The 15,385-nt window shown below is 37.9% G+C and overlaps 1 protein-coding gene across 1 annotated transcript in view; it reads left to right on the forward strand.

The window, feature by feature from the left end:
- DAPP1 (dual adaptor of phosphotyrosine and 3-phosphoinositides 1) overlaps positions 1–8,344 on the forward strand; it is a 53,805-nt gene extending 45,461 nt beyond the window's left edge. The window contains exons 6-9 of the mRNA XM_004040182.5: positions 1,267–1,329; positions 2,019–2,104; positions 4,213–4,300; positions 6,315–8,344. Coding sequence (XP_004040230.1) covers positions 1,267–1,329; positions 2,019–2,104; positions 4,213–4,300; positions 6,315–6,383 — 306 coding nt within the window. The 3' untranslated portion in view covers positions 6,384–8,344. The remainder of the gene's footprint in view (positions 1–1,266; positions 1,330–2,018; positions 2,105–4,212; positions 4,301–6,314) is intronic.
- The last annotated feature ends 7,041 nt before the right edge of the window (positions 8,345–15,385 follow it).

Consider the following 15,385-nt stretch of genomic DNA (forward strand, 5'->3'; position numbering starts at 1 on the left):
CAGCCACAGAAAAAGAGAACACGTCATGTAGACTCAATTCTCATCTTGATAGTTTTTCTTGGAAGCATAATTGCCTGCTCATTTTAACCCATTTGTAATATTCACCTGACTCAAGAGTTCATTTTTATGGCTCATTAGTCAAAATTCTGGAAAATGACTTGACTGTTCTTTGACAAAGCCCTGCATAGGTGTAGCCTGCAGTTAAAAGTCAATAAAACATAGTCCTCATAATGGAATGATTGAGGATGAAGATAGCAAGTTTACTCTAGAACATCTTTCGTTCTTTTTCTAAAACAAGGAAGAAGTCAAAATTGTATAAAATGTTTCCTTAAGGATAGGCCAAAAACATCACTGATGCTACTGAAACTATGTTATAAAATCCAAAGAAAAACACAATTTAAGCTCTTACAAGTTCAGAGTATCCAAATGTTCCCCATTTATGAGACTGTATCTTTAGAATTCCTTTGTTTCATCTCGGTGTGCCAAGAAGACCTTCATGGAATGTGTCTGCTCCTTCTCATTTTATGAGTCACAGTGTTTAACCTCTCACAGACACTGGCATGCTTGGAATTAGCCTAAATAATTTCATTATTTGTGTCCCTTCTAGATAAAATGCTCCCTGAGGACAGAGAGTATTCATATTCATAGCATATTTATGTTTAAATCCTCTGTTACTTCTTTTAACTGGGCACATTGCCACCCGGCATAGAGTAGGATGCTGTTTGTATATAAGAAGGTAACAGCGGGCAATGATGGTTTTTACCACTGATACCTTGGAGTTCTTAGGCAAGGTTTAGAATATCATGTGAGTCAGGGTTCCTAAACCTCAGTTTTGTTATTTGTAAGACAAGAATAATAATACTGGCATTGTTGTGTGAGGATTGGATATAATATATAAAGCCTCCAATGATAGTATATCATCCATATTAGGTACTCAAAGAACAATATTTATCTTTATTATAGAGTTAATAAAATGGAAATTGTAGTGGTTTGTTATAAGTCACATTGAATATTTATGATAGACTAATTCTTTTTGTATTTAAAAGTATACTAATGATATATCTGCCTTCATTATGAGCTTAATGCATGAAATTATTTTAATTTTTATAGATATTTTGAAACTTTTTTCTCAGAAATGACACAAAAGAATTTTTTCGGGGTTATAGTATTTAATTTTTTAGATACTTTTAAAATGAAAGTAAATCATCTGGTTCAAATATTACATTCCTGTATTCAAAACTTTGTGTGTGTGTGTGTTTTTCTCAGACCTGGAAAACAAGATGGTTTACTCTGCACAGGAATGAACTGAAATACTTCAAAGACCAGATGGTGAGAAACATGATAATATATTTTTCTTTAAAAATCAATTCTCTAAATGAAAGAAACTTGGGTCTTTAAAATCTCTGAAATTATTTTTATATCCACCTGAAATACCTAATAAATGATTGGAGATATGAATTCTTGATTCGTGAAATGAGCAGAGTTATTTTGCAAAGATGAGATGTATGTCCCAGAAATTGCTTTCTTGGATTGGCTAAACCATAGTCCCCAGGGCACGTAATTCCCTCTGTTTAGGACAATGTAATTATTCTCTTGCCACAATTTATTAACTGTCTCTTTGCCGCAATTTGTCCCTTTATTAAAAATACAGTTTCTCCATTTCCCATGCCCATTTCATTAAGCCAATTTAAAATTATTTTTTCTCACTTTTCTTATATAACATTTCCAAGAAAGTAGAAGTTTTCAAAAATGAGAGAAAAATATACCTCTCTTCCATGTGTTAAAATCCATCTTCATCAGTAAATTGATAAAGGTAGTAACTTAATGCCCAGTTTTATGAAAGGCTCATTCCAAAACCAAGGACTTCCCTTGGTAGGGCTTTTCTATTGTCAGTCCTGTTAGTGAAAGGAAATTTGACAACTGCACATAGTGGAAGACTTGTGAGGGAAATAAGTGAGGGACACATTTGTCTGTTTTTTTTTTTAATGATGACATACGTTGCTTTTTATTTTATTTAGTCACCAGAACCAATTCGGATCCTAGACCTAACAGAATGTTCAGCTGTACAGTTCGATTATTCACAAGAAAGGGTAAACTGTTTTTGGTAAGTTGTTTTATAAAGAAAACGTTTTTTAATGTCTTCTTGCCAGACACTTATTTTGGCTAAGGAATAGAAAGCTGTATATCTTAATGTCTACAAAGTTCAGATCTGAGGGGCATGCCTGCATGTAAGGAGTGTTTTCAGCTGAGTGTGACATAACACCTCATTTAAAGTAGCTTAAACAAACAGGCAGGTCAGCTCAGCTTATGTTGCGTACTGGAGAAGTATGACTCACATAGAGGATGCCATTCACATCTTAGACAATTTAATTTCTTTGAGGCTTTCTCCCTCATTTTATTTATAACTTTGTTGACTCTAATGATAGGTGATTTGTATTGTTATGACAATTTCTGGCAGATGGCACAAAAATATTTTGTTCTAACATAATCAGTATGTTATAAAAATGTTCTAACTGGGAGAAGAGTCTTGAGAAAGGAATGTCTTATTTCCCACTACCTTTTATTTTAAAGTTTTTCAAGCATACACAAGTTGAAAGACATACGTTTACATACCCTCCATAGCAGTTATTAATATATCTTACCATATTTGCTTTATCCTAGTCTATCCACTTTTTTTCCTGAACCAATTGAAAGTAAGTTGCAGACATCATGGCACTTTATTCCTAAAGAATTTAGTATGTGTCTCCTAAGAATAAAATATCACACATAGGACTACAGTATCATTATTACACCTGAAGAAATTAATGTTAATTCTATAATATCAACTGAGAATGGGTGTCTTTTTAAAATTTGCATAGACATGCCCTGTGAGCTAGCAGAGCTTTATTTTTCTCATATATCCAAAAATCAGGAGGCAAGAGGCTATGGTGACAAGGTCAGGTCCAGGGTCTCTACTGTTCTCCTGGCCTTTTCTCATGCTGGCTACTTCAGGATTTGAGTGTCTACTACACCTATAGGTCTCATATTTTCAACAAAGTACAAAGAAAGATGTAGGGATGATATCACCCGTGTCTGTCCCTTTTTATCAGGAAAACCAATGTTTCTCCAGAAACTCCCCTATGAGACCGGGTGCCATGGCCATCCCCAGCAGCTGATCATAATTGGCTTAAACAAATTAGGATTTATTCCTTGGGGTTCTGTTAGCAAAAGAAATGGATAATTATCTGTATTAATAGACAGTTAATAATGTCTCCCATAGGGAGTACCAAACAATGACAATGACAGAAACCAGTTTTCGAGTATATGCACTGTATCACTCCCTCCCCACCACTGTCCACTCACTCTCCACTAGACCTCACATCCAGGTATTAGCTTCTATGCACAGGGACTTACCTCTTACCTATTCAACTTTAATTGCTGGTATCAACAAAATACACTGCTTAGGCTTTAAGATATAGAAATGCTTCTGAAGGCTTTTTCACAAAAAGAAAAAAGATTTTTGGTATTTTTGCATCTCAACTGTAAGTACAGGAAGTATGTTCAGTATGTAATTTAGGGCTGACCTTATCCCTTACATAATTTTAACTAGGTAATCAGACACAGTCAAATGAAAAATTCTATACATTTAGGAAAAGTATTTTGTGCCAGTAGGAAAGTTCTTATTCCCTGCAGCAGAGACTGACTCTTGGCCAGAGATGGGAGAAATAACTAATTTAGTTTTATTGTCTCTTTTTATTGTCCCAATAGTTGAAATTGCCCACAACCACAGAAGGCAGAGTTATCCTCGTTGAAGCAAGCTAACACAAATGAGTTCTTTTTAGCAAACTTCTCTGTCTTGCCTATTCTTTGGATCATAGCACAAGTTTTTGAGAGATCTTTGAGAGATCAGCTGAATAAATACATAAGTGTTAGAGTTAACCTAAGACATGAACCACAGAAGGATCTAGGGGTGTCCTGAACATGTTTCTTTCTTCTTCAAAGTCTTATTCGAGTATATACATCTGACTTGGAATAATAATATGAATCTACAACTTCCTTAACATTTCTGCAGTTTGCTGGCAGGGGAATAGGTGCATATATACCAGCACTTCAAGGTACTTACCTGGATCCTTTATCAATTCTTTTTTCCCTTGCAATACTCTAATTAGTGTTCAACTAATATATATATATATAGATCTGCAATATCTTATGTTCTTTCTTTTGTCCTATTAGTTTGGTGTTTCCATTCAGGACATTTTATCTCTGTGCAAAGACAGGAGTAGAAGCTGATGAGTGGATCAAGATATTACGCTGGAAATTGGTGAGAATTTTTAAGCCTTCAGATGTCGAGTCTTGAGAAATAACATGTTGATGATTTCAAACATATTTCTATCAAAAGAGTCAGACTAGACCCAAGAATCAAAGAGATGTCTGGGTGTCTACTTCCAGGCTTGCGGAACAGTCTGTTAATTCTTCTGGGACATGAGAAGAGATGGAGATAGGATCGTAAAAAAGAAAGAATTAAGCCATATTTGGGTCTTAGACGTAGAGTCTTAGCCTAATAACCACTTATCAGACTTCCTATAAGGTGTGTCAGTTAGTTCAGTTTTGTCTGGAGGGGGACATTTAGAACCAGAAGGTCTGACAGAGGAAAGCTAACATACTTCTCTAGTTGAAAAGCCTTTTAAATTGTTAGAGAAGAAAGTTTGCCAGAGGAACTTAGCTTAGTTTCCAGTGTAAGCATCACTTTGTGCAGGTCAAGGACAAAAGCTGGTTTATTTTGTCTGCTCTCTGTATATCTCCCGAGGAGAAGACTGAGTGAGTACTTATAAAACTTCACCAATCTTCTACTTGTTTTTCATGTGCTTGCAAGTTAGTGAGTTCTTAGCCAAGAACTTGTCCTTAAAGCTGACTAAAATTTCCTATAAATACCATCTTGAAAGCTTTGATGATTTCTTTTTTTCTATTTTTTTTTTTTTTTTTTTTTTGAGACAGAGTCTCGTTCTGTTGCCCAGGCTGGAGTGCAGTGGTGTGACCTTGGCTCAGTGCAACTTCTGCCTCTTGAGTTCAAGTGACTTTCATGTCTCAGCCTCCCGAATAGCTGGGATTATAGGAGCCTGCCACCACGCCTGGTTAATTTTTGTATTTTTAGTAGAGAAGGGGTTTCACCATTTTGGCCAGGGTGGTCTCGAACTTCTGACCTCAAGTGATCCACCAGCCTCAGCCTCCCAAAGTGCTGGGATGACAGGTGTGAAGCACCATGCCCGGCCAGATGATTTCAAACAAAATATTTTTCTTAATTATTTTTTGCAAAATTGTCTGATATATATGAAAATTCCTTTCTAGATACTGAGACTTTTGCTTTCAGTTATGTTTTCAGTTTGAAATTCAAATAAGTGTACCATTCATTTTTAAGTTCTTCCAATGTATTTATTATTCAATGAGGGATAATTTGTCTTGTGAAACCTTTGCTCAGATATGAATTAATTTCTTATTCTTTCTATTTTTAATTATCAAAGTAACACAAAATCATTATACAAGAATTATAGAAAAATATATCAAGTATACACACTTTTAGACTTCTCTCTTTACACATAAATATTTAAAAACAAAACTTAATCGCTTGCTAGAAGTAAAAACCACAATGATGTACCACTACACACCCTTCAGAACGGATACAATGAAGACTGTCAATATTAGCATTAGCGTGAATGTATTAGCATGAATGCGAAGGAACTAGAACTCCTACATTGCTAGGGGAAATGAAAATGTGTACGGCTACTTTGAAAAATTGCTTGGCAGTTCCTTTTAAAACTATACATATACCTACACTATAATTCAGCATTTTCATGCTTAGGTATATCTAAGAGAAATGAGTGCATGTATCCACTTAAAAATGTTACAATAATGTTCATAGCATCTTTATTGATAATATACAAACTCCAAACAAAACAAATCACTTGCCAGTGTTCTATATTTGCTCACTTCACTTAGCAATATATTATGAACATTTTTCCATATTATTAATTTTAGATCTATATCTTCCTTTTAACTCATTGAATAGTATTGCATTTTATAGATTACTGTAAGTATTAGACCAATTCCCAATTTGTACATGTTTTAGCAATCACTTTACAATATGCGTCCTAAAAAAAATACAGAAAATGTTTCTGGACACATGATAATTAGCTTATAGTTGGGGGTGAGCACATGATAATTAACTTAGAGTTGTATGACATCCTTACTAATCAACATGTCTTATTTAATATTTGTTAGAAGCCAGGGTTCATTACAATCACTCAATAATGGATACACGTGTGTGTACTTTATTACAGTCACAAATAAGAAAACAGCTCAACCAAGGGGAAGGCACGATCCGATCTCGGTCGTTCATCTTTAAATAGATCTTTCTTGCCAAGGAATGCTCTGGCCCAGGAGCAAGGTGGAATGTTTCCCTGACGCTGTGATCTGCAGCAGGCTTCAAATGAAAACCGACTAAGGATTTTCTTTCAAAAACAAATCAGAAGCAGATGCTGATTGGGACCCATATACCACGTTGCTGACTCACATTGCTGCCCTTCCATGATGTTGCCATCTCCTTGAGAACACTGAAGCAATCACCATTCTGATAGAAAGTGCTTAAACCACCACTCTTAGGTCTGCTCACTCTTAGAACACACAATGGAAGAGGAAGGGTTTTTGTTTTCACTCATTGTGGTCCCCAAGCCTATTGACACTAGTTGCCCAGAGTCCCACTGTGAGTCATGGTCAGTCTGTCTGACATCCAGGTTGTGCTATTAACCAAGAAGGAAACAGATACTTGGAGGCTTAGATGACTTCTGCAGGATTTATATTCAGATAGAAAACATCGAATATTTTCAGGGGAGAGGTTTTTTTTTTTTAATTTTTCCCCCTTTATACAAAAAAACAAGAACATTTCCAAAACTAAAATAGAAAATGCTTGTGGCATTTATTTTCTCTTTTTAAAAGGTTCAGAAATTTGGCAGGTCCTTTGCTTCTAATGATAAAACTGTGAGAGCTAGATGTCCTATGGGCGATTAGGTAGTATAATAAAGGTAAATGAAGGTACAATTTTTAAACCATTATTCTCACCCTCTTGGGGTAAATGTTTTAAAGAGTGAGAAAACATAAATTGAGAAAGGGTGATAAAGTAATAGATAACTTTTAGTTTAATAATAATTATTGTTATTATACTACTAATGATAGAGCACTAAGTTATCTTTATCCAACATTTCTCCAAATGGACTGAAAGAAACTTTTCAAGGACAGCGTATTATAACAATCCCTTTCCCAGAATTAGTTGTATAGGGTTGGCCCAAGAGATGTAAGAAAAATCTTGCATTGCTCCCTAAGCACCCCGGGCCTTATTAAAGAGCAACTTCTATTTCCAGTTGGGGGAGTAACACTAAAGCTACAAGAAATATGTAATAATGATAGGTAATAATGTGTTCCAAAGCTTTTTCAAACTAGAATAAGGAGACAAATAGAAGAATGAGATACTGATGTCCACAGTTCATTGGCAGAATCTAACCCCTTCTGTTATCTTTTTTAATACTATTTTTGTTTAGATAGAAGTTTCAAAGAAGATAAAAATGCTTGAAGAGCCTGAGAGTAAAAAGATTATGCTGCAAAGCTATGATATAAACTGCTCTTGCAGTCCAAAGGGATACCTGATTAAAGAAGTTTCTTATTTAAACATCTCAGACGCAAAAATTACATTAAATTTTTGTATATTTCAACAACATTTTCAATGTATTTTGTTATGTTTGTATTATATAGGATAAAGCAAATGTCAAGTTAAAATGTATTGTGTTGTTTGTAAAGTAAGAAGTTACTGGCCAGGAGCGGCAGCTCATACCTGTAATCCCAGGACTTTGGGAGGCCAAGACAAGAAGATCACTTGAGGTCAGGAGTTCAACACCAGCCTGGCCAACATGATGAAACCTTGTCTTTACTAAAAATACAAAAATTAGCTGGGCATGGTGGCAGGTGCCTGTAATCCCAGCTACTCAGGAGGCTGAGGCAGGAGAATTGCTTGAACCCGGGAGGTGGAGGTTGCAGTGAACCAAGATCGCGGCGCTGCACTCTAGCCTGGGTGACAGAGTCAGACTCCGTCCCAAAAAAACAAACAAACAAAACAAAAAAAAACAAAACAAAAAAACAGAAGTTACAAATGAATCCTCACGGATATGTATAGTTTTATGTTTGTTTTCTTAGAAACAAATGTGTTTCTTTGGGTGGGTAATATTGTGTTTTACTATGTTTACCTTTTATAAAACATAACCTGTTTATTTATATTCTTTGGCTTTGTTTATTAAAAAGCATGATTTTGCTGTGCATGTACCATTTTGCTATTAAAATTTATTTTTAATATTTGTAACTTGAAAGAAATATACAACTGATTAATATCATAAATAGCAATGAAGAATTCACTTCAGTTAGACTATTAACCACAAAGGATTGGAAGTTGAAGAAATAGTCCAAGGCCTCAAGGAGTTCTTAGTTGAATATGGAGAAAACAATAAACATATATATATATATGTGTGTGTGTATATATATATACGTATGACAATATATAGCAGTAAATAAGATCATTACTGTAAGAGAAGTACACAAAGCTATCTGATGGAGCAGGTGCTTCAGCAGGGGATACAACAATTTATTGGAGGGTTTTGACATGAAAAGGGTGAGCTAACACGTACCTGCTATGTAATTAGTACTAGACTAGGTGTTTTGCCTGCCCTCAGCAGTCCTGCAAAGAAATGATTCTAACTCCCAAGTGGAGCCTGTGAGGGTTCCTCAGCTATTTCTCCAAGTCCAAAAAGAGGGAGGATGTTTTGTGCCAACGGCAGATCAGAGCAGGGGAATATGGGAGAAAAGAGAGTGGGCTATCTGCATTATACCCTGTCTGCTAACAGGTATGAGTTTATCATTAAGACAAAGTATTCGCAGTTATTCTCAGAATTCCCTCTGGGAAAATCCTGGCCCACAGGGGCAGTTTTCTCTGGACAAATGGTGACACCAACATGGTGAGGGAAGGCTAATACAAATGGTCCCTGTCTTACGATGATTTGATTTAGGATTGTTCAACTTCACAATGGGTCTATTGGGGTATTAAATGCATTTTCTCCTTATGATATCTTTGACTTAAAATGAGCTTATTGGAATGGAACCCCATCATAAGTCAAGGAACATCTGTACTGTTTCTGGGGGAAACCTTCCCCCATGCCAGAACACCTGGACATCAGAGAACTCAGTGGGGCAGGACCCTTCTTTTCCCAACCACATGGCATGCAAGAGAGTGGGTTCCTCTCTCCTTATTTCTCACAAGGGCTTGGCATGCAGGTCAGGGCATTATGCTGTGTCCCTGTTTCAGGCAGAAAGCAAGAGAACTACTGTAAGGAGATGGTCAGTTCTACTTCCTTCCCTCTCCACTACTTCAGATCCACTGCAGCAAATCCATGTTTCTACCAGACTCTTCCTAGCCAAGTATACTACATAGCAGAGTGCCAGGCTGAGCCTACGGTCTGCTCTCTATGAATTCAGGCTGTCTGACCATGATGTCAAGCAGAGTTTCTTAAACGATCTATTGCAAAGGATCTGATTTTCTTTCTTTTTTTTTAAATTTACAATCTATCACAGACTGAGATTTCATAAAATTCAATAAATTTTTAGAAAAATCAAGCAAAAAATACAAATATCACAATCCCAGTTTATTATTATCAGATTCAACAGGCATAAAGTTACTATGTCAAATTGTTGTAAGTTTTTCAACACTTAAAACTGGCATTTCTGTACTTATCTTGCTAGCAAACAGTGTGCACAACAGCCCAGTCTGTGGACCACGTTGTGAGTAGCACAGGTCTAGCTGACTGGCAGGTAAAAGGAAACAGCCTTCTTGAGAAAGAATTCACCTGAAGACAGGAAGGGTTGAGTTGCACATGCTTTGTTGATGGAATATAGGCATCATTAGAGGGGAAAGGTGATTCAGAGCACATTCTTGACTGTTAGCCCCTCCTCAGCAAAATCTAAAAGAGCTATTTCACCAGTCTCCAGTGGCCAGACAATGAGATTGTAAGTTGTGTCACATTTTCAGCTGTGAACAAAGATGGCACCCTTGGCCTTAAGAAAGGGTTGTGTGCCCTTGTAGACAACAGCAGCCACAACCTGACTTAGCAGTAGCAACAATGGCCAGGGTTGTGGGGCATAATCATCCCAGAGAGCAAGAACAAAGAAAAAAAAATGGCAGATGCCATGTAGTTTCAGGAGTACATGTGAAGAAGGGTCTATGAGGACTTCCAGAAATATCTGGGAGGCATTTGAGAGTGACCATATTTTCCACAGAAAAAGCAAGATTGGAGCCAGAGAAGTTAGACCAGCAGGTCCCTGATCCCGTCCTACGGTTATTTCCCCAGTTCCAGATGCATCGTTGGTATAGCCATCCAGGCATACCTTGAAGATATTGCAGGTTTGGATCCACACCACCACAATACAGCAAATATTACAATAAAGTAAGTCACACCATTTTTTTTGTTTCCCAATTCATACTAAAGTTATTGCTAAAAAAAATTATAATGATCATCTGAGCTTTCAGCAAGTTGCAATCGCTTTGGTGGTGGAGAGTCTTGCCTGGATGGTGATGGCTGTTGACTGATCAGGGTGATGCTTGTTAAGGGTTGGGGTTGCTGCAGCAATTTCTGAAAACAAGACAAAAATGAAGTTTGCTGCATCAATTGATTCTTCCTTTCCTGAAAGCTTTCACTGTAGCATAAGATGCTGGTTGATAGCATTTTACTAACAGTAGAATTTCTTTCAAAATTGCAGTCAATCCTCTCAAACCCTGCAACTGCTTTATCAACTAAATTTATGTAACATTCTAAATCTTTTGTTGTCATTTCAAAAGTTTACAGCATCTTCACCAGAAGTAGATTTCATCTCAAGAAACCACTTTATTTGCTCATCCATAAGAAAAAACTCATCATCCATTGAAGTTTAATCATGAGATTGCAGCAATTCAGTCCCATCTTCAGGCTTCACTCCTAATTCTAGTTCTCTTACTATTTCCATCACATCTGCTGTTACTTCCTCCACTAAGTATTGAACCCCTCATAGTCATTTATAAGGGCTGAAATCAAGTTCTTCTCCACTCCTGTTAATGTTAATATTTGACCTCCTCCTGTAAATCACAAACGTTCTTATTTTTGTTTGTTCTTTGGGTTTTGTGTGTGTGTGTGTGTGTGTGTGTTTTGTTTGTTTGTTTGTTTGTTTTTGAGATGAAGTCTCACTCTGTCACTCAGGCTGGAGTGCAGTGGTGTGATCTCAGCTCACTGCAGCCTCCACCTCCCGGGTTCAAGCGATTCTCCTGCCTCAGCCTCCCGAGAAGCTGGGACTACAGGTGTGCACCACCATGCCCTGCTAATTTTTGTATTTTTAGTGAAGACAGGATTTCATCATGTTAGCCTGGCTGGTCTTGAACTCCTGACCTCCTCTTGGGAGGCCTTGGCCTCCCAAAGTGTTGGAATTACAGGTGCAAGCCACTGTACCTGGCCAAGAATGTTCTTAATGGCATTTAGAAGGTGAATCCTTCCTGAAAGGTTTTCAGTTCACTTTGCCTGGATACGTCAAAGGAATCACTATCTATGGCAGTGATAACCTTATTGAATGTATTCCTTAAGTAATAAGATTTGAAAGTTGAAAGTCAAAATTACTCTCTCATCTATGGGCTGCAGAATGGATCCTGTTATTAGGTATGAAAACAACATTAATCTTATTGTACATATCAGAACTCTTGTGTGACCAGGTGCATTTTCAATGAGCAGTAATATTTTGAAAGAATTCTTGTTTCTGAGCAGTAGGTCTCAACAGCGGGTTTGAAATATCCAGTGAACCATCCTGTGAACAGACGTATTATTATCAGGCTTTGTCTCATTTATAGAGCAGAGGCAGGGTAGATTTAGCATAACTCTTGAGAGCCCTAGGGTTTTCAAAATGGTAAGTAAGCACTGGCTTCAGGTTAAACACCAGCTGTATTAACCCCTAACAAGAGAGTCAGCCTATCCTTTGAAGCTCTGAAGGCAGGCATCAACTTCTCTTTAGCTATGAGAGTGCTAGAGAGGAGAAATCAATGACTGGCTTCAAAGCTTCAGAGGATGGCATCTTCTTCCAATAGAAGGCTAGTCAGCTACATTGAAAATGTGGTGTTTAGTGTAGGCACCTTCATCAATGATCTTAGCTAGATCCTTTGGATACCTTGCAGCATCTACATCATCACTTGCTGTTTCACCTTGCTCTTTTGTTATGGAGATGGTTTCTTTCCTTAAATTTCATGAACCAACGTCTGCTGGCTTTGAACTTTTCTTCTGCAGCTTCTTTACCTCTCTCAGCCTTCATAGAATTGAAGGGAGTTAGGGCTTTGCTCTGGGTTAGGATTTGATTTAAGGGAATATTGTGGCTAGTTTGGTCTTCAATCCAGACCACTCACACTCAAACTTTCTCCATCTTAGCGATAAGGCTGTCTTGCTTCATATTCATGTGTTGATTAGAGTAGCACTTTTAATTTTCTTCAAAAATGTTTCCTTTGTGCTGGGCGTGGTGGCTCACGCCTGTAATCCCAACACTTTGGGAGGCCGAGGCGGGCAGATAAAGAGGTCAGGAGATCAAGAGGTCAGGAGATCAAGACCATCCTAGCTGACACGGTGAAACCCCGTCTCTACTAAAAATACAAAAAATTAGCTGGGTGTGGGGGCGGGCACCTGTAGTCCCAGCTACTCGGGAGGCTGAGGCAGGAAAATGGCGGGAACCCGGGAGGCAGAGCTTGCAGTGAGCCGAGATGGAGCCACTGCACTCCAGCCTGGGCAACAGAGCGAGACTCCATCTCAAAAAAAAAAAAAAAAGTTTCCTTTGCATTCACAATTTTTTGGCACAAGAGGCCTAGTTTCTGGCCTATCTCAGCTTTCAACATGCCTTTTTCACTAAGCTTGATCATTTCTAGCTTTTGATTAAAAATGAGAGATGTGAGACTTTTCCTTTCATGTGAACACTTAGAGGCCATTGTAGGATTATTAATTGGCCTAATTTCAATACTGTTGTGTCTCAGGGAAGGGGGTGCCCAAGGGTAGGGAGAGAGATGGAGGAACAGCAAGTCAGTGAAGCAGCCAGAACACACACATTTATTAAGTTTGTTGCCTTATGTGGATGTGGTTTATCGTACCCCAAAATATTACAATAGTAACATCAAAGATCACTGATTACAGATCACCACAACAGATGTAATAATCATCAAACCAGTTTGAAATATTGCAAGAATTACCAAACTGTGACACAGAGACAAAAAGTGAATATATGCTGTTGAACAAATGGTGCCAATAGACTTGCTCAACTAAGGGTTGCCATAAATCTTTAATTTGTAAGAAACACATCTACAAAACACAGTAAAGCGAAGGGCAATAAAACAAGGTATGCCTGGGTAGATGAACTTAGCTATTCAAGACAGCTAAGCACAGCCTCAGACAATAAAGTATCCTTCATGTGATGAAACCAGAATAACTGACAAGTCCAGCCTGGTTTGTTTAAATCAGATACTGAAGTTGGCCTTTATTAAAAAAAAAAAATAGGGGCAAACTATGATCCAAAAAGACAGGTCTCAAACAAGGGCAAACTGCGTGATCAAAAAAATTACAATTTTTTTTCCTTCCCTACACAAAGATACCATCTGCAACAATGTCATCATCTTTTTTTTTTTTTTGCTTAACTTTTCCTGAAATTTTCAAAATATCATCAATATTTTGCCATATTGTTGAACTCTCCTACACTTAAAATTTTTTTTTCTGTTTGGAACACTTTAAAGCAAATTCTAGACATAGTTAATAAATGAGGTATGGCTGTACTCAGCAACTGACAGAACCCCAACATTGGCTCCCTGATCTATAGTGTGGGCTATTATCATAGGAAAGGCCAAGTAGAAACCACTAGAACTGCCTCCATCTGGAAGATAGTAAACCAAAAGCAATCCCACATTCCCAGAGGGACTTAGAGGTTAGTGCCACCATCAAGGACTTGATGGATGCAGTGGTGGTGATTCCACTGCATCTCCATTCAGCCCACCTATTTGACCTATGCAGAAAAAGATAGGTCTTGGAGAACGAGTAGATTATCACAAACTTACTCATGTGGTGACTCCAGTTGCAGCTGCTTTTCCAGATGTGATTTCATTGCTTAAGCAAATTAACACATCCCCTGGCACCTGGTATGCAGCTACTGATCTGGCAAATGCCTTTTTCTCCATATCTGTCCATAAGGCCCACCAACAGCTGTATGCTTTCAGCTGGTAAGGCCAACAACATACCTTTACTGTCCTACCCCAAGGGTATATCAGCTCTCTGGCCCTATGTCATAATTTTTCCACAGGGTCTTTGATCACATTTCCCTTCCACAAGACATCACACTGGTCCATCACATTGATGACATTACGCTGATTGGACCTAGTCAACAAGAAGTAGCAAATACCCTAGACATATTGGTAAGACATTTGTCTCAGAGAGTGGGAAATAAATATGACAAAAATTCAAGTGCCTTCCAATTTACCAAAATTTCTAGGGGTCCAGTGGTGTGGGGCATGTTATATCTTTTCTAAGGTAAAGAATAACTTGTTGCATCTGGCCCTCTGACAAAAACAAAAACAAAAACAGTACATACCTAACAAGCATCTTTGGATTTTGGAGGCAACATTGTTTTCTATATTGCTCATGTAATTCATTGGTCTTACCATGTTCCCCATCATCCTGGAGCAGCTGGCTTGATAAAATGGTAGACTAGCGTTTTGAAAACTCAGTTACAGCACTAGGTAGGTGGTGATATCTTGCAGGGCTGGGGAAGTGTTCTCCAGGAGGCTATATATGTTGTAAAATCAGCATCCAATATATGGTGTTCTTCCTTCCATAGCCAGGATTCACAGATCCAGCAATAAAGGGGTGGAAATGGGAGCCATGCCACTCACTATCACCCCTTGTCCACTACCACAATTTTTGTTTTCTGTCCCCAAGTTCCTATGCTCTTTAGGTCTAGAAGACTTTGTTCCAAAACCAGTAATACCTCAACCAGGAGACACAATGATTCTATTAAACTGGACATTAAGATTGCCACTCTGCCACTTTGCACTCCTCATGCCTCTGAATCAACACATAAAGAAGAGAATTACTGTACTGACAAGGGTAACTAGTCCTGATTGCCCGGGAAAACTGGGCTGCTACTGCACAAGGAAATAAAGAAGGGTATGTCTGGAATACAGGAGATCCACTAGATCTGTTTTACCAAGCCCTGATTAAAGTCAGTGGAAAACTTTAAAACCTATTACAGGCAGGACAACGAATGGCTCAGATTCTTCAGG

The sequence above is a fragment of the Gorilla gorilla genome, chromosome 3 (assembly GCF_029281585.2).
Source record: "Gorilla gorilla gorilla isolate KB3781 chromosome 3, NHGRI_mGorGor1-v2.1_pri, whole genome shotgun sequence".
Classification (NCBI taxonomy): domain Eukaryota; kingdom Metazoa; phylum Chordata; class Mammalia; order Primates; family Hominidae; genus Gorilla; species Gorilla gorilla.